This window comes from Xenopus tropicalis, chromosome 5 (assembly GCF_000004195.4).
Source record: "Xenopus tropicalis strain Nigerian chromosome 5, UCB_Xtro_10.0, whole genome shotgun sequence".
In the NCBI taxonomy this organism is placed as follows: Eukaryota; Metazoa; Chordata; class Amphibia; order Anura; family Pipidae; genus Xenopus; species Xenopus tropicalis.
The window spans coordinates 155,860,445-155,880,183 of record NC_030681.2 but is presented as its reverse complement, the minus strand read 5'-3'; the positions used below and the strand labels follow the sequence as shown (position 1 = coordinate 155,880,183).

Sequence of the window (19,739 nt, the reverse complement as noted above, 5' to 3'; positions counted from 1 at the left end):
GGCTTCATTTTATTAACAAAGGGGAAGGTGTGAAACTGGGGAAACAGAAATATGACAGCATTTACTATACAGCATGATAAGTACAGTAAACAAACATTATGGTTTATACATGTACAAACACATAAAAGATGAGAGGCATCTGAGTGGGGGTTAAGGCCTAGATACCTGGGTAAGAACAGATGTGCCCTGAAGTGACTGCACATAAACAATTATAAACCACATTAAGGTATAAACATGGAAGATATATGTTTGTATTATTAACCTAGGGGTTGGGGATGGATGATACCTACCAACGATGCTTCCACGGGGCTGGATTGGGTAGGATTATGCAGGATTGCTATTGCACTGTTAATGCTGCTAAGATGGCAGCTATACTGAACCTTTTCCTGTATTACCCATGGTCACATGGTAAAGTACGGTAGGCTGAAAAGGACATTTCTTTAAACAATCAAAACATATACCTCAAGAAACCACAAGGTGGTGCAATAAAACAATAAAACAGTGCTGGAGGCATAACACTCCCCGTCTGATACTGTAAGATATCACCCATTTGAAAGTTCTGTGGAAGAAAGCAATAGGATTAGTTCAGATATAGGTCTAAGGAAAAGTTTAGTCTCATTCTGCCTTACAACCTTGACCTCCACTTTCCGGACTTTTCCATCCTCACTTGGGAAAACTCTGGTGATAAGTCCTAGAGGCCACTCATTTCTCTTGATCTGAGAGTCTTTCATGAGAACAATGTTGCCAGGTTCAATGTTCTGTTTGTCAGACTGCCACTTATTCCTAGACTGTAAGGTGAAGATGTACTGCTTCTTCCATTTGTCCCAAAAGGTATTAGCAAGACTTTGAACTTGTCTCCACTGGCGCTTATATAAGTCTTTGGTATCAAACTCACCAGGAGGAGCTTTGATGGTACTGACCTTTTGAGTAAGCAAGGTGGATGGAGTAAGTATGAAGGGATCCTCAGGGTCATTGGATACAGAGGTCAAAGGTCTGGCATTCATAATGGCTGCTACTTCTGCCATGAAAGTAGTGAGAGTCTCATGAGTAAGCCTTGTTGACCCTTCCTGTAAGAACATAGAATCAAGAATTCTGCGTGCTATTCCTATCATCCTTTCCCAAGCACCTCCCATGTGGGAAGAATGAGGAGGGTTGAATGTCCATGCACAACCTTGGTCAGACAAGTATTTTTCAACAAGATTTTTGTCAATGTTTGAAGGAATGTTTAGCTCTTTACAGGCTCCCACAAAATTAGTCCCTCTATCAGAGTAAATGTTTTTCACTGGCCCTCGAATTGATATGAATCTCCTGAGAGCATTGACAAAACTGGAAGTATCCATGGATTCAATAACCTCTATGTGTACTGCCCGGATACTCAAACAAGTAAACATTACTGCCCAGCGTTTGCTATTAGCGTGACCCCCTCTAGTATGGCGTGAAGTCACAGACCAGGGGCCAAATACATCAAGGCCAACATTTGTAAATGGAGGTTCAGTACTAAGTCTGTCTGCTGGCAGATTAGCCATTTTCTGAGTCTGAAACATGCCACGAAGTTTCCTGCAAGTGACACATTTGAAGATAACACTACTTACAAGTTTCTTTGCTCCAACTATCCAGAATCCTGCTGCACGCAGGGCACCTTCTGTAAACAGACGTCCTTGGTGTCTTGTCTGTTGGTGATAATGTAGAACAAGTAAAGATGCAATGTGATGATTGCTGGGAATTATCAGTGGGTTTTTCTCTTCTTGTTCAAGTGTAGCTTTCATGATGCGACCACCAACTCTCAGTAAGCCATTTTCATCAATAAATGGGTCAAGTTTCTTTAACACACTGTCTTTGGAAATAGCCTTTTTGCTTTTGATACACTCAAGCCCTTTAGCATATGTTTCCTGCTGTACACTTAGAAGAATGATGTTTCTGGCTTGCTCAAGTTCATCAACGGTATGTGCCCTTTGACAGTAGTGCCAGCCTTTGCAGTTGGATGTTGAAGGGAAACCCTTCTTGAAGGACTTCACTATATGAAGCAGACAGGTAATAGATCTGACTAGAGACTTCCAAGTGGAGAACCTCTTGAAGCGATGAGACCCAAGGTGCATACTTGAAGTATCAGTGCAGAGTGTAGATACTTGTGGACGAATCTCTGGATCAGATGTTGTATCAATTAGTTCATACCCATCAGCAGGGTCATTCTGTTCAGATGAATACAGGAAAGAAGGCCCTGTAAACCAGGAGGTTTGTTTTAAACAAGCTGCGGGTACAGCTCTTGTTGCATGATCTGCTGGATTTTTCTCAGAAGGTACATAGTGCCATTGTTTTGGGTGTGTTGATCTCCGTATGCGCAGAATTCTGTTGCTTACATAGACATAGAATCGTCTGGTCTCATTGCAGATGTAGCCCAACACTACCTTGCTATCTGTGTAGAATTCAGCCTCACTTAGTTGAAGATCAATTTCTGAAGTGATGAGTTCAGCCATTTCCACTGCTAACACAGCTGCACATAGCTCTAATCTGGGTATAGTGTGCTCAGGTTGTGGAGTTAGTTTTGCTTTACCCATAATGAATCCAATGTGGCACTGTCCTTTGCAATCTACAGTCTTAAGGTAGGCAACAGCAGCTATTGCTTTGGTTGAAGCATCGGAAAATATACAAAGCTTCCTTTCTTTTCTTCCTGCAGCAGGAGTACAAGTGTATTGCCTTGGAATTTGAATGCTAGACAATGCTCCTAAAGAGTCTCTCCATTCTATCCAGACTTGTTCCTTTGCTGCTGGGAGTGGGGAATCCCAGTCACAAGATTCCACAGTTAGTTCTCGTAGTAGAGCTTTGCCTTGAACAGTCACTGGAGCTGCAAATCCTAGAGGGTCATACAAACTATTTACTGTAGATAAGACTCCTCTGCGAGTGAAGGGTTTCTCATCCTTGTTCACTTGAAATGTAAATGTGTCAGATTTCAAGTCCCAGTTTAGGCCAAGGCTGCGTTGTACAGGTAATGTGTCTGTACCCAAATCTAGGTCTCTTAAATCATTAGCATGGTCTTGGGAAGGGAAGGCTTTCATTACCTCTATGCTGTTGGAGGCTATTTTGTGCAGTCTGAGGTTGGAACAGGCTAGCATGTCTTGTGTTCTCTTAAGCAGACTGATTGCTGTCTCCTCAGAGGGTGATGATTTCAGACCATCATCTACATAAAAGTCTCTCTCAACAAATTGTGTGACATCTCTGCCATAGTCAACTTCTCCTTCCTGGGCAGACCGTCTGAGCCCATATATGGCCACTGCAGGGGAAGGGCTGTTTCCAAACACATGCACTTTCATGCGGTACTCTAGGACATCTTTCGCTGGATCATTGTCTCTGAACCAGAAGAATCTCAAGAAGTTCCTATGATCTTCTCTCACAAGAAAGCTGTGGAACATTTGCTGGATGTCTGCTATAAAGGCAATAGGGTCTTTGCGGAAACGTATGAGTACCCCCAAGAGTTTGTTGTTGAGGTCTGGACCTGTTAAAAGTACATCATTTAGGGAAACACCGTCATATTTGGAACTGGAATCAAACACAACTCTGATCTGACCTGGCTTCTTTGGGTGGTATACTCCAAAGATTGGCAAGTACCAGCATTCTTCTTTCCTTGTAATACTAGGAGCAGTTTCTGCATGACCATTCTCAAATATTTTTCCCATGAATGTAAAGAAATGTTCTCTCATCTCTGGTTTCCTTTGGAATGTGCGAGTGAGGGAAGTGAAACGTTTGAATGCCTCTTCTCTGTTATTAGGAAGGGAACGTCTATGTGGTTTGAAAGGAAGTGGGGCTACCCAGCTGTTAGCATTGTCTTTACACATACCTTGATCCATGATTTCCAGGAAGATTTTGTCCTCTATGGAAAGGGAAAGTTGATTGTCATTTTTGGATCTCTGGAACACGTTGCAACCCAAATGATCATCATCCTTAGCGCAGGGATAGCTCTCTCCTAAGAGGTTGGTTAGATAAGCGTTATTCTGAATCTCTTTAATCAGAAAGCGATTTGGACATGGTTGAAAAAGAGAAGGGCGGCCATTCTCTAATGTGTTAGTATACAGAGTGTTGATGTTGGTTGGTCTGTGTACATCTCCCAGGCATACATCACCTATGATGACCCATCCAAGGTCTAGCTTCTGAGCATAAGGTGCATTGTGAGGACCATTTATCTGGTCCCTTGCTTTGTGGACCCGTAGGATATCTCTTCCAAGAAGAAGCATTATCTGGGCCTTAGGGTCAAGTTCAGGGATTAAGTGCGTTATACATTTCAAGTGTGCATGGTGCAGTGCTGCATCTGGTGTAGGGATCTCAGTCCTATTATCTGGTATCCGACTGCACTCAGTTATAGGTGGCAAAGGCAAGCATATTTGTCCATCTATGGACTCTACTTGGTAGCCAGATGCCTTCCTCCCTGCTGTCTCAATAACTCCTGCACAAGTCTTTAAGGAGTAAGGAATGCTTGGGCCTTTGATATTGAATAAATCAAAGAAGGCTGGACAGGCTAGAGATCCATTACTCTGATCGTCCATGATTGCATAAAGTCTAATAGCTTTATCCCTTTGGCCTTTCGGGTATACTTTGACTAAGCAGATTTTGGAGCAGGATCTGCCACCTATGGCTCCTTTGCAGACTTCTGTACATTGTGAAGTGACCTCTGGTGTAGTTGTAGCAGTGTCACCTTCCTCCCCGCCATGCTCGCTAGTACCCTTGTTGTGAGGTAATGTCCACGGGGCTGGCCCAGGGTGTAATGCTGTGTTGTGGTGTGTGCTGTCACATTCTGTGCATTTTACACTGACCTTACAGTCCTTGGCAAGGTGAGATGTTGATGAGCAGCACTTGTAGCAGATGTGGTTTTCCTTTAGGAAGGCTTTGCGGTCATCTATGGACTTTCCTCTGAAGGCTCTGCATTTCAGAAGAGGGTGAGGCCTTTGGTGTAGGGGACACTGCTTACCAGGGTCTTTGTTGTTTGTCTCCTCCTGAGAGCTGTCAGCAGATCTGTGGAAAGAACCTGAAGAGGAAACATTAGTTTTGTGAACTGTTACTGCTTTGCGAGTATTAGGTACTGAATGGGTGGCATGTGGCAGAGTGAGATCAAAACTGGGGTCATTCCTCATCTTGGCTTGCTGGTATACAAAGTCCACAAACACAGTGAAGGGGGGAAATGTGACATTGTATGTTTGTTTGAATTTAGACCCATGTGCCATCCACCGTTCTTGCAAGTTGTAGGGTAGCTTTTGCACTATGGGGTTAACACCTCTGGCTGTGTCCAGGAATGCAAGTCCTGGTAAGTCTCCTTCGGCTTTAGAAACCTGAAGTTCCATTAACAGGTCACTTAGTTCCCTAAGTTTTTGGTAACCTTTATTGGATATTTTAGGGAAATCATCAATTCTTTTGAAGAGGGCATTCTCTACTACCTCTGCTGAGCCATAACACTCATTAAGTCTGTGCCAGATCATTTTGAGACCAGTCTCTGGGTGGTTTATGTTGATCACCCTGATCCTTTTGGCATGCTCTGCAGACTCAGTGCCTAAGTATTTGATAAGTAGGTCTATCTCCTCACTGTATGATAGGTCTAAGTCTCTGATCGTGTTTTGAAAGGAGGATCGCCAGGCTCTGAAGCCTTCTGGGCGGTCGTTAAACTTTACAAGTCCTTTGGTGATTAACTCACGCCGGGCAAAGAACTTGGCAAAGTCCATTGTGGCCTGGTTGGCACCATGGTAGGTAGGTGGATGAGTGTTATAGTGAGAAGGTGTTGTGTAATCATACCTGTCTGGAGGTTCTTCTTTAGGCTGACTTGTGACATACCGCCTTAACATATCAGAGGAAGTAGTTGTAGGGTTACCCGTAGGCTTGGGTACCCAGCTGATGTGGGTGCCATAAGCAGGATCATTTTGCTCTGCGTTACCTCTCTGGTGCACTTGTGACTTGCTGCTGACTTCTTGAGTCGTATAGCATTGTTGGTCTGGCTCTCTGGTAGCGCGTTGACCTGGTTCTTGTGCTGAAAGAGAATCTGTGTTTTGTTTGGAATGCTGCTGGACATACTCAGAGGTGCGCTGCAGTGGGTCTTGACCTTCAATCTCTAGATCTGGTGCCCTGCTGTGTCTTTCGCTGTCAGGGTATATGATTGCCTCTAGAGCTTCTGCTTCAGCTATGGCTGCTGCAGCTTCCCTCTCTATGGCCAGCTTTTCTAGAGACGCTTCTAAGCGTGCATTCTCTGCTTCTAGGCGTGCTTTTTCTGTTTTTGCCTCCATCTCCCTTTCTGCAAAGGAGACTCGGGCCTTGGCTGCTTCTGCCTTCGCGCGGGCAATTGCGGCCGCATTGATGACAGATGAGCGCTGGGAGGAACCCGAGACTTGGGACCTTGTTGTTAGTGAGGGTGTCCGTTTCTGTGACATTATACAATAATGGAGAAGTCTTCAGCCTGCTGTAGCTGCTGTGGCTTCTCTGGGCTACCGTGACTTAGTAGCAGTGGCTGAATTTAAAGATTGCCTGCACTTGCAGTGTAGCTCCTAGCTTGTCCTGCCTGCTGTGCAGCCGTTGTTTCACTGTTCTGTCCTCCCTACGTATTACCCTGGGGCAGTGTGTAGTTCGACATACAGTTAAACTCCTCCCTTCATCAAGTCAATGAGACGGGTTGGTAGGCTTCATTTTATTAACAAAGGGGAAGGTGTGAAACTGGGGAAACAGAAATATGACAGCATTTACTATACAGCATGATAAGTACAGTAAACAAACATTATGGTTTATACATGTACAAACACATAAAAGATGAGAGGCATCTGAGTGGGGGTTAAGGCCTAGATACCTGGGTAAGAACAGATGTGCCCTGAAGTGACTGCACATAAACAATTATAAACCACATTAAGGTATAAACATGGAAGATATATGTTTGTATTATTAACCTAGGGGTTGGGGATGGATGATACCTACCAACGATGCTTCCACGGGGCTGGATTGGGTAGGATTATGCAGGATTGCTATTGCACTGTTAATGCTGCTAAGATGGCAGCTATACTGAACCTTTTCCTGTATTACCCATGGTCACATGGTAAAGTACGGTAGGCTGAAAAGGACATTTCTTTAAACAATCAAAACATATACCTCAAGAAACCACAAGGTGGTGCAATAAAACAATAAAACAGTGCTGGAGGCATAACACCTGTCTTTATTTGTTTACACCAAGATCAGTTACGGCGCCATGGATCCAGTATTTAATGACAGAACCCAGTTCCCATCATTCTACAGAACTATCCCCAATGAGGAGGCAGAAATGGATGGGATTGTGCAGATACTGAAGCACTTTGGCTGGAAATGGGTCGGACTCATTATATCAGATGATGCCACAGGGTACAGAGCCCGGGAAAGGATAAGTAAGGAACTTGTCAGTAGGGGGGGCTGTTTGGCCTTCTCTGCTTTAATTACGTTTCCTTTTGATTTTCCTAAGGAGATTAAGAAGACCACTGTGATTGTCCTGTTTATTAGCCGGGAAACCAACCTTGTATACTTATCTTCTCTTTACGACCTCCCCCCAAAGTTATGGATCACCACTTCCTTTATATACAATGTTATAATGCTTAATGACCAGGAGATGGAATTCACATTAAATGGCTCTTTGTCCCTGTTGATCCAGGAAGGAGAGATCCCCGGCTTTAAGCAGTTCTTCTATACATTTTCTCCTAATAACTACCCCAACAATGCACTGATTGCATATACATGGCACTTGTTATTTGTATGCCCTTTCATAGACATCCCCATGTCTGTAACGAAGGAAACCTGCCCAGGGAATGCGACTTTCAGTGAGGCAGATGTATCAGTGTATGGGAATCACCATTACAGAGTGACTTATAGAGTTTACACTGCAGTCTATGCACTGGCGCGCGCCCTGCACAATCTCTACTCTGCTCAGCCACCGGCCAATCACTGGGGCAAGTTAGAAAGTCTGAAACATAAAGTAAAACCCTGGCAGGTAGGTGCACCTTCCAAGCTGTACATTTAAGTGTTTGTTTTGTATAGATTTGCTAAACCAACTATTAGATAACAACAATGTATATTTTGTATATTAATTTTAAAAAACTGTAGTTTGTATACATTTACTAAAAGACAGTTACTATATATATTTATACATATATATAAAATGTAGAGTAGGTCGGCACTCACCATAATTCAACAATGAACGCCTGGGTGCAGTCCTCAATACGTAGACAATCAATCAAAAGATGGGCCGCTCCACACAGGACTTATCACAAAACTCAATAGTTTATTGAAGAATAGTGAAGAACTGACGTTTCGGCTACTCCTGTAGCCTTTATCAAAGTTAACACACACATAAAAAACTAGACTTAAATACCCAGTGTGGCGGGAAACACAGGATTGTGACGTAAACATGATGTGCATTACACTGCTATATACGAGTTATATACATCAAAGTGAAGAACAACAAAGTGTCAAACGAAATCACCATGTATAAAATACAAATACATTAATATACAAGAAATATTCATTGTTGTTTCATTTATGTTCGTAGAATAAATACTGGTCATTATAAATGTCCGTAAGCAATGGTTAGCCATGTGCTTAATATTGTGTGTCCTTCGAGTTCATTTTCTGCTAAAAGAGTAATAAACAATTCATCAACATTTTATAACATTTCAGAAAAACCAAATAGATAGCGCCTTGTGCGTTAAAGAAGCAACAGAATAACCAGACAGCAAGGTTCCGTAAATACACATAACACTTGACAGAGAGTTAACGATGGTGCACATATCAACAAGACCAGGGTATGGATCATGAACATACATTAATCTTAATTGAAACAGTATGACAGAGAAGGTTTAGTTACCTTGTGGGTAGTGGTTCCTGCTGCCATAGTAGGTGCGCCCAATGTATACTTGGTAGGAAGGTAAATGAAACACCATCGGTGTCGCTGTCAAAAATTAGCGTGCCAGATGGGAGATAGGCAGAGAGGTGAATAAAGCCAGCTGTAGAGATCGTAAAAAATACATGCTGTGCACCAGAAACTTCATGTCAAAGGGTGCAGTGGTAACTGTTCGTAGCTATACGTCATCCCTGAGGCCTTTGGAGAGAGTCTGCTTACGATCACATAAGGCTCTATTGTGTTTAACATTTCACACAGCCATACGGGAGAGGTGTAGTACCTTATACAGCATCCCGGTGTGGCTCCTTTTACAGCACTGTGGCTGTGTAAGGCGCTCTGCCGGGCTGGCGCGTTCTCCTACTTTAGTTCGCGCCGGCCGGCAGATGCGCTCTGGTATGGGCCCACACTTCCGGGTTCGGCGGGGACGGCACGGCGGTACTGCGCATGCGCGATGATGCGCGGACATGCGCAGTTGCGCGCCTTGAAGCTTTGGGTGCCATCTTTGTACAGGTTTTTAGTTCTTCTGGTTCCTTTTTGTTTTGGCGCCAAAATACTGCTATTTAAACCCCTTCCTTCAGTGTTTCATTGCCCAAGCTGGCTTCTGGTTTATTGTCAGTACCTGCTTAAGCATTTTGGTTGTCGTTTCTGGTTTTGACCTTTGCCTGTACCCTGACCACAATTTCTGCCACCTGCCTCGACCTTTTGCCTGTGCCCGACTACGATTCTCACTACCTGCCTTGACTTGTGCCTGTACCCCGACTACGATTTTGCCTTGCCTTGCCGGTACCCCCGTTTTTGTCTGAACTCTGAAAGTTTGCAGGACCCCAGCTTGGACCGCAGCAGAAAGTTCCGGGGCCCCAAAAGGGCATCGGTGAAGACCGGGAAGGGCTGGGAGTTCCTGTTATACCGTAAGAGCCAGACTTTGCATCCAGCGCTCGCACACTGGTTCCTACCTAACTTGAATGTTACAGGCTGCTAGAAACAGGAGTTTAGCATGCCCATAATAAATCAAAATTAATCAAAATAAATCATATATATATATATATATATGGGGCAAATCATCTGACCATATCAGTAGAGTTTTGGATGCCTTTTCAGGGGGGAAGGTCATGTTAGATTTCATTTTTAGTATTAGAAAATTATTTTTTTTGACAAAGTTTGGAATCGGTTCCCTTTATCAATTAACTAATTGCCTCTGTTCTGATTCTATCTCTAACTTGGCATTAAAATGCTGTTTGGTTGCTGGGGCCAGCAATACATGACAACACAAAGCAGATTGTGTGTTGACATTATTGGATGTGGCACAATAAAACTATCTGATAAATTTCTATAAATTATAAATAGTGATGAACAAATCTGTCTAGTTTCCCTGAAAAATTCACAAAACACAACTTTTTTGACACGACCAAAACTGTTCCTCGCTCCAAAAAGTTGCATTTTGTGAGTTTTTTGCTGATTTGCAATCTTTTAGAAGTTTCATGAATTTTTCAGTGAAACGCTGAAAATTTCACAAAACGCATTATTTTCACGCAACTGTAACTTTTTTGGCTTGACTGTAACTTTTTTTGATGCAAACACAACTTTTTTTCTCACTCAAAAAAGTTGCGTTTTGTGATTTGTTTTTGCCATTTTGTAAATTTTACAGCAGTATTTGCAATCTTTTAGAAGTTTCATAAATTTTTCAGTGAAACACTGAAAATTTCACAAAACGCATTTTTTTCACGCAACTGTACCTTTTTTGGCGTGACTGTAACTTTTTTTTTACACAATCACAACTTTTTCTTCACTCAAAAAAGTTGCAATTTGTGAACTTTTTGACATTTTGCTAATTTTTCAGCAGTTCCATGAATTTTTCAGCAAAACGCTGAAAATTTCACAAAACGCAACTTTTTTGACGCAAGTATGACGCAACTGTAACTTTTTTTGACGCAACCACTTGACAATTTTTTTAAACAGCACATTTTGCAAAAAAAATTCTCCAATGGCGAAAAATTTTGCTCATCACTAATTCTAAACTAAGATTTTAGTTTTTACCCAAAATCTCATTTGTATGGTGTATGAAAACAATATTCCTTAGGCAGTTTCCATTGAAACTTTTTCTTGTCCACTATATAAATCATGCCCCCCCCAACAACAAAGCAAGAAGAGGGGGATTTCGGTGTGAGGTGTATAAACTCTTAGTTACGTCTCTGGCTAATCTGTATATACAGGTCACTTTGCTCCAGTTTAAAGGGAAACAAGATAGAAAAAGAGACTTGTGCTAAAATAGTTGTAAAAGCATAGTCTGATCTACTAAAGACATAAAATCTTATTTGAGCCTCAAACCAGACCAAGACCATTGGGTCTCCTGCCTCACTGGCTTCTTGGCAGGAGGAATCCAGGGCGCTACATCATCATAAACAGAAACAGGCCAACCGTATATTTAATCTCACCCGTATTACACTTTGTTATATTCTGATACACTTGGATAGCTGAACAACTGTCACTAAAATCCATGTGTTCTAGATTAATTTCTTATCTACTATGCCACCATTTGTATTGTTCAGTATTTGTGTTTCTGTTGAATAGTGATGACCGAATCTGTCCCGAAAAATTTGAGAATCTTTCAAGAGATTCGCGAAATGGATGAAAATGTATTAATTTTTTTTAATAATTATAACTATTTATTTTGACGCCCACGACAATTTTTGGACCTGCTGCAAATTTTTTCATCCGTTTTGCGAAACAATCCGCCAATGGTGAAATGCGTAAATTCATGCCTGGTGAAACATTTCGCCCATCACTACTCTTGAATATTTGTATACACCAACACTGTGAAAAATGTTTGAAGTCAGAACCACTCCCTACCTGTGCATCAAAACCTAGTTGTTAACTTGATGGGATAATAAGTAATAAAACAAATTTAATTCCCAGAATTCCTACTGCTTTGCATGCAAGTGAGGTGGAGCTTTAGTGACTGGCGGGGCTCTCCCCATTACTAATGTGCTTGTTCATTCACAAACAAAAACTTCTTTCTTTCCCAGATAAACCAGTTTGTGCGCAATGTGACCTTTACCACTTTTCCCAATGACACCCACTCCTTTGACAAATACGGGGACCCACCGGCACAGTTTAACATCATAAAGTTGCTTTTCTTACCGGGGGATCGTTCTGTTATAACAAAAGTTGGAAACTTTAATGTATCAGACCACGGCACGCAATTTTATATCAATAACAGCGCTGACTTGTGGGGCCCACACTTCAACATGGTAATGTCCTGATTCCCTACACTGGCAAAACTACTATACTACTATGATAGTTTATATAAATAAGCTTCTGTGTATCCAAGGGAGCAGCCATTTAGTATGAAACAGGAAAGGCCCAGGTTACCCAGCAGATAATGGCTTTGATCTGACTTCATTCCTATTCACTCCTGTTGAACTTTGGCCAAGCATTCCAGTGGTACTTAGGAATTCAATTACAGTATTGGCCAACTTGTATTATTCAGTCTGTTTTAATCAGTGTGGCAATAATCCTGTGAACCTCTACCTTGGACTTTGGGTGTGATTTTCCCCGTATGGGCCTGGGGGAGTGTTAGGTGGTTTGGGTATATGGTTAGGGATGACTGTAGCCTGGACACTGCCCTGTTCATCATTAAATGCACAAAACTTTGCACTTGGCATCACAATTGTAAATGAGCCCTATAGTAATTTATTTTGAGATGAATAAGATGATAAATATAATTTCACCCTTTCCAAAACACCTAATTGTAGTGTCTTTGCCACCAACTTATTTAGCCATCTTTTAACTGTTGTCTATAAAAAGCCACACCCTTGTCCTTTGGTTTACTGAATTTCCCTTTTTTTAAAAAAAATAATTACCGTATATACTCGAGTATAAGCCGAGTTTTTCAGCCCCAAAAATGTGCTAAAAAATGAACCCTCGGCTTATACTTGAGTCAGGAGGAATACACGCCGTTTTTTGTTTTTTTTAAAAAGCCTGACCTGCACAAGCCCCTCCGGCGATTGCAGCCCCCTTCAGCTTCGCCAGCACTGCTAGGCACCCTAGGCTACCTAACAGTATGCTCTTCTTCGAGCCTGGGCGGAAGTGGGCGGAAGTGGGCGGAAGTGACATAACGCTCCCCTTCTTGCCCACTTCTCTTTTGGGACCAGATGGCCAGTGATTCCCACCAACCCACCAGCCACTAATAGTGCCTTCTTTTGTGCCCCAGGGAGGGAGTGATGCCCCTGCAGTATCAAGGTACAGTTACAAGTATTTTTGGGAAACTGCAGCCAACAAAGAACTCTGTCTACCACCATCATCTTATCCATTACCTGCACATAAAAAGTAAAGTAAACATAAAGGGACATATGGCTAGCATGAAAATTATAATTGTGATGATAATTGTGTGTGACAATTAGACAGCTGAATTATTATTACTAGTTAGGCTTAAAGTTATGGTGATATTTACTGAGTCTCAATTAATGTCATTTTATTGGTATTTATTATTTATATTTATTTATATATTTATTGGTATTTATTATTTATATTTATTTATATATTTATTGGTATTTATTTTGGTTATTGAAACTTAGCAGTAGCTGCTGCATTTCCCACCCTAGACTTATACTCGAGTCAATAAGTTTTTCCAGTTTTCTTAGGTAAAATTAGGTACCTCGGCTTATATTCGGATGAGCTTATACTTGAGAATATACGGTATCATCTTTACATTCATATTTTATGTAATTTTCCATGTGGGTTGTTTCCCCATTAATGATATGGAAGTGACAAATGTAAAACAGCTTTCATTTCCTGAACAGCGATTTTGTATACTCAGCATGTTGTATATGTTCTGATCCATGACTTGCTGTGTCTTTGTATATTACAATACAGACACCTGAGCTGCTCTGCAATGCACCTTGTGCCCCGGGATATAGAAAGTCTAAAATAGAAGGGGCGCCATCTTGTTGTTATGACTGTGTCCCGTGTGTAGATGGGGAAATATCCAACACATCAGGTAGGAGACAAATCTGGATGCTGAAGATGGCAAATCATTAAAGAGAAGAAACATTGACCATCAGGGAGTGCAAATTGTCTTTATTGAGGGTAGACATCTCTAAAAGGCATGGGTAGCTACAAAATGAAAGCAGTTCTGCATGTAATACAGACTCATTGCTCTAGGGTGAAGCTGAGATGCCCAGAAGGAGGCAAAGTTATGGCACAATAAACATGGCTACTTGATTAGCAATCTGAGTACTGAAAGCTAAACATTTGTGGGGGTGCAAAAGCGTAAGAACTATATAGATGTATGCAAATAGGTGCTTGAAGTAGAAATCTGGAGTATTGGATATTGTTTAGAAACAGAATTTAAAAGTTACTTTTTTATTCAAGATTCAAGATTCAAAAAACTTTATTAATCCCAAAGGGAAATTGTTTATGCTTGGTTACAGGTGCTCCCAATTACCAAAGATAATAAATAAATTTAAACAAACCCTTCCAAAAACATATTACACGGATAATAAATACCTAAAAACCTTCATAAAACAATAAATACCAACCTACAAACAACCACTTATGGGTATTATATATGTGTATGAAATACAGAGAGAGAGGAATTATAAATTTTTATAGCCGTAGGGAGAAAAGATCTCCTGTGTCGCTCTGTAGAGCACCTAAAAGTAATTAGTCTCTGGCTAAAACTACTCTTCTGCTCAGCAAAAACACTATATAGCGGGTGAGAGGGATTATTCACAATGGATTGTACTTTACATAAAATCCTTCTCTTAGCTATTGCATCCACCGAGTCAAGCTCCATGCCTAGCACAGATTGTACCCATAAACATTCTACTGCAGCAACGATGCAAAGAAGTAGAAAGGAGATGGTCCGTAGAAAAGATTTCTATCCTCATTTATTAATTGCTCAGTGATTAACCTGAATGAAGTATAATTTATGAATAATTCCTGTTCTCTTATTGGAATATAAAAATAATACAAATACTGGGCACTGCGGTCAGATATTGGAATACACAGAAGAGCACATTGGAAAAATTTTATTACAAATTCATAAACTTAATGAAAATAGAACCATTGAGGCCAAGTGAGCGGATCTTCTCCCGATATCCCCACCTATAGGTGGGTGATATTACACTAATTTGGTTGTTTGCCTCTTGGGCCAGTTGTTGGTCGGGCAGGCCCATCATTAGTGCCCATACATGGGCCAATAAGCTGCCAAATCGGTCTAAAGGACTGATATTGGCACCTAGAATCATCCCGTGTATGGCCACTTTTCTTGGTTGGACATGTCCAGAAAGGTATTTCATGCTCCACATCTACAATCCCATCCATCTTGAATAAACTATTATGGGAGGGCAAAGGTTTTGCTCACCTTCACTTCAGGCAGATTCACAGTTGGGAAGAGTATTGGAATTGGGACTCCCTAGTCTTCATAAATGGGAGGCACCATATGTTTTGTCTCTTTAGATTTACACTTCCAAAGAAAGTTGATGTTTGTTAGAGGCAAGAAGCCTTAGTAAGGGCTGGGAGTGGAGAAAGGCATGAGATATGAAAAGTGTTAACCCTAAGGAAAAAGTAGTGGCTGCAGGAACCCTGTGCATGAGGACCTCTTAGTGATAGCCTAGCTCCTACTATAGTTAATCCCAGGGGAGTAAGATAGTCAGGTCTAGTGAGTAAGATCATTAAATACAAGGCTCCAGCTGGGAGAGAGTGTCCGATGTAACCAATGCTCTACATGTAACTGATGCTCTACGTGTAACTGATGCTCTACGTGTAACTGATGCTCTACGTGTAACTCATGCTCTACATCAGCTTAGTGGAGAGCTAGTTCTGGGCTGTTATTAGCATAACAACTATTGATTCCTGATTGTTTAACAGTTGTTAAAAATAATAAATCAGTGTAACCTGGTTGCATGTCTTGTCTTGCTTTTCGAAGATTTATAATTTATATCTATGTTGCTTTGCCCAGCCTTTGGCTGCTTACAAGAACATCACTCTAAGTCCAATACTAAAAAGCAAACAAAAAAAGAAAGAAGAGAAAAGGGAAGAAAGAATCATTTGGTTCTTGGTAAATGGAATTGGTTTTGAGATTTGTATTTAAATATAAAATATATGTCTTACCTTATATATGTTATTTTCAGATGCTCCAAGTTGCTTCAGATGCCCTGGGTATGAAATGTCCAATAAACAGAGAACTGCTTGTGTTCCCAAAATGATAAACTACCTTTCCTATGAGGAGACTCTGGGGGCCAGTTTGGCTTCCATTGCCTTGGTGCTCTTCCTCACAACTTCTGCAGTACAGGGAGTTTTTGTGAAATATTGGGAGACTCCTATAGTGAGAGCCAATAACCGAAATCTCAGCTGTCTCCTCCTCATCTCTCTCATGTTGTGTTTCCTCTGCACTTTATTATTCATTGGGCGCCCAACTCAGATATGTTGTCTCCTCCGACAAGTAACATTTGGGGTTGTATTTACTATTTCTGTTTCTTCTGTGTTGGCTAAAACTCTCACAGTTATTATTGCCTTCAATGCCACAAAGCCTGGGAGCAAGCTGAAGAAGTGCATCAGCTCTCAAGTGCCTATTGTATTTGTGACTATATGCTCTTTGGGCAAAATTGGAATCTGTTTAATCTGGATGGCCTTTGATCCCCCATTTCTGGAAGTTGATATATTTTCTGAGAGGAACACCATTATTTTACAGTGCAATGAGGGATCTGTTACTTTCTTCTTCTGTATAATTGGATATATAGGAACGTTGGCCCTACTAAGTTTCATTGCTGCATTTCTAGCCAAGGATTTCCCTGACCGATTTAATGAGGCTAAAAACATCACTTTCAGTATGTTGGGGTTCTGTAGCGTGTGGGGGGCATTTGTCCCTGCATACCTGAGCAGTAAGGGCAGTAGAATGGTGGCAGTTGAGATATTTGCCATCTTATCCTCCAGTGCTGGGTTATTGGGCTGTATATTTGCCCCAAAGTGTTACATTATATTTCTCAGGCCTCAACTGAACACAAAAGTAACTGTTTGCCGAATTCACTAAGCTTGTTGCTTTAAAAAAATTAATAGTTTTAAGTTAAAACCGTTATACTATTCATTTTAAATGAGGTTATGATGTCTACATTCAAATCAAATTTTTACAATCTCCCCAGAGCCAGTGGATGAATTGGTATTATAAATAATTAAAAAGTTTGGGTCATGATTTAAATAACTTTTGATTATTTACTTTATTTTTTCAACTGTGTTTTTATTTATTTTTCACGTTTAAAACACAAGTACAGGTATAGGACCACTTATCCAGAATGCTCGGGACCAAGGGTTTTCTGGATAAGAAGTCAACTAAAAAATCAATAAAATAATAATTAAACCCAATAGAATTATTTTGCATCCAGTAAGGATTGATTATATCTTAGTTGGGATCAAGTACAGGTACTGTTTTATTATTACAGAGAAAAGGGAATCATTTAACCATTAAATAAACCCAATAGGGCTGTTCTGCCCCCAATAAGGGGTAATTATATCTTAGTTGGGATCAAATACAGGTACTGTTTTATTATTACAGAGAAAAGGGAATCATTTAACCATGAAATAAACCCAATAGGGCTGTTCTGCCCCAATAAGGGGTAATTATATCTTAGTTGGGATCAAGTACAGGTACTGTTTTATTATTACAGAGAAAAGGGAATCATTTAACCATTAAATAAACCCAATAGGGCTGTTCTGCCCCCAATAAGGGGTAATTATATCTTAGTTGGGATCAAGTACAGGTACTGTTTTATTATTACAGAGAAAAGGGAATCATTTAACCATTAAATAAACCCAATAGGGCTGTTCTGCCCCCAATAAGGGGTAATTATATCTTAGTTGGGATCAAATACAGGTACTGTTTTATTATTACAGAGAAAAGGGAATCATTTAACCATGAAATAAACCCAATAGGGCTGTTCTGCCCCAATAAGGGGTAATTATATCTTAGTTGGGATCAAGTACAGGTACTGTTTTATTATTACAGAGAAAAGGGAATCATTTAACCATTAAATAAACCCAATAGGGCTGTTCTGCCCCCAATAAGGGGTAATTATATCTTAGTTGGGATCAAGTACAGATACTGTTTTATTATTCAATACAAAAGGGAATCATTTAACCATTAAATAAACCCAATAGGACTGTTCTGCCCCCAATAAGGGGTAATTATATCTTAGTTGGGATCAAGTACAGGTACTGTTTTATTATTACAGAGAAAAGGGAATCATTTAACCATTAAATAAACCCAATAGGGCTGTTCTGCCCCAATAAGGGGTAATTATATCTTAGTTGGGATCAAGTACAGGTACTGTTTTATTATTACAGAGAAAAGGGAATCATTTAACCATGAAATAAACCCAATAGGGCTGTTCTGCCCCAATAAGGGGTAATTATATCTTAGTTGGGATCAAGTACAGGTACTGTTTTATTATTACAGAGAAAAGGGAATCATTTAACCATTAAATAAACCCAATAGGGCTGTTCTGCCCCCAATAAGGGGTAATTATATCTTAGTTGGGATCAAATACAGGTACTGTTTTATTATTACAGAGAAAAGGGAATCATTTAACCATGAAATAAACCCAATAGGGCTGTTCTGCCCCAATAAGGGGTAATTATATCTTAGTTGGGATCAAGTACAGGTACTGTTTTATTATTACAGAGAAAAGGGAATCATTTAACCATTAAATAAACCCAATAGGGCTGTTCTGCCCCCAATAAGGGGTAATTATATCTTAGTTGGGATCAAGTACAGGTACTGTTTTATTATTACAGAGAAAAGGGAATCATTTAACCATTAAATAAACCCAATAGGGCTGTTCTGCCCCCAATAAGGGGTAATTATATCTTAGTTGGGATCAAATACAGGTACTGTTTTATTATTACAGAGAAAAGGGAATCATTTAACCATGAAATAAACCCAATAGGGCTGTTCTGCCCCAATAAGGGGTAATTATATCTTAGTTGGGATCAAGTACAGGTACTGTTTTATTATTACAGAGAAAAGGGAATCATTTAACCATTAAATAAACCCAATAGGGCTGTTCTGCCCCCAATAAGGGGTAATTATATCTTAGTTGGGATCAAGTACAGATACTGTTTTATTATTCAATACAAAAGGGAATCATTTAACCATTAAATAAACCCAATAGGACTGTTCTGCCCCCAATAAGGGGTAATTATATCTTAGTTGGGATCAAGTACAGGTACTGTTTTATTATTACAGAGAAAAGGGAATCATTTAACCATTAAATAAACCCAATAGGGCTGTTCTGCCCCAATAAGGGGTAATTATATCTTAGTTGGGATCAAGTACAGGTACTGTTTTATTATTACAGAGAAAAGGGAATCATTTAACCATGAAATAAACCCAATAGGGCTGTTCTGCCCCAATAAGGGGTAATTATATCTTAGTTGGGATCAAGTACAGGTACTGTTTTATTATTACAGAGAAAAGGGAATCATTTAACCATTAAATAAACCCAATAGGGCTGTTCTGCCCCCAATAAGGGGTAATTATATCTTAGTTGGGATCAAGTACAGATACTGTTTTATTATTCAATACAAAAGGGAATCATTTAACCATTAAATAAACCCAATAGGACTGTTCTGCCCCCAATAAGGGGTAATTATATCTTAGTTGGGATCAAGTACAGGTACTGTTTTATTATTACAGAGAAAAGGGAATCATTTAACCATTAAATAAACCCAATAGGGCTGTTCTGCCCCAATAAGGGGTAATTATATCTTAGTTGGGATCAAGTACAGGTACTGTTTTATTATTACAGAGAAAAGGGAATCATTTAACCATGAAATAAACCCAATAGGGCTGTTCTGCCCCAAT

The 19,739-nt window shown here is 40.3% G+C and overlaps 2 protein-coding genes across 2 annotated transcripts; one reads left to right on the top strand and one right to left on the bottom strand.

Annotated features, from left to right (window-relative positions):
* Positions 1-444: 444 nt before the first annotated feature.
* On the bottom strand, positions 445-5,414 carry LOC101732922. The gene is made up of 2 exons (XM_031901828.1): positions 3,833-5,414; positions 445-3,490 (listed from the first exon to the last, which is right to left on the bottom strand). Exons 1-2 carry the CDS (start codon positions 5,325-5,327, stop codon positions 543-545), a joined length of 4,443 nt encoding a protein of 1,480 aa, XP_031757688.1. The 5' UTR covers positions 5,328-5,414; the 3' UTR covers positions 445-542.
* An 8,417-nt stretch (positions 5,415-13,831) lies between these two features.
* On the top strand, positions 13,832-16,913 carry LOC116411010 (vomeronasal type-2 receptor 26-like; the record flags this gene model as incomplete). Its single annotated transcript, XM_031902773.1, has 2 exons — positions 13,832-13,877; positions 16,015-16,913. Coding segments are annotated over 2 exons (945 nt in total), but the record flags the coding sequence as incomplete, so codon positions are not given.
* Positions 16,914-19,739: the final 2,826 nt, after the last annotated feature.

Coding starts and splice junctions, on each gene's coding strand:
- LOC101732922 (XM_031901828.1), bottom strand. CDS start 5,327: ATGGAACTTCAGGTTTCTAAAGCCGAAGGAGACTTACCAGGACTTGCA. Junction 3,491..3,832: donor CCTGGAAATCATGGATCAAG/GTATGTGTAAAG, acceptor TACTTTTAACAG/GTCCAGACCTCAACAACAAA.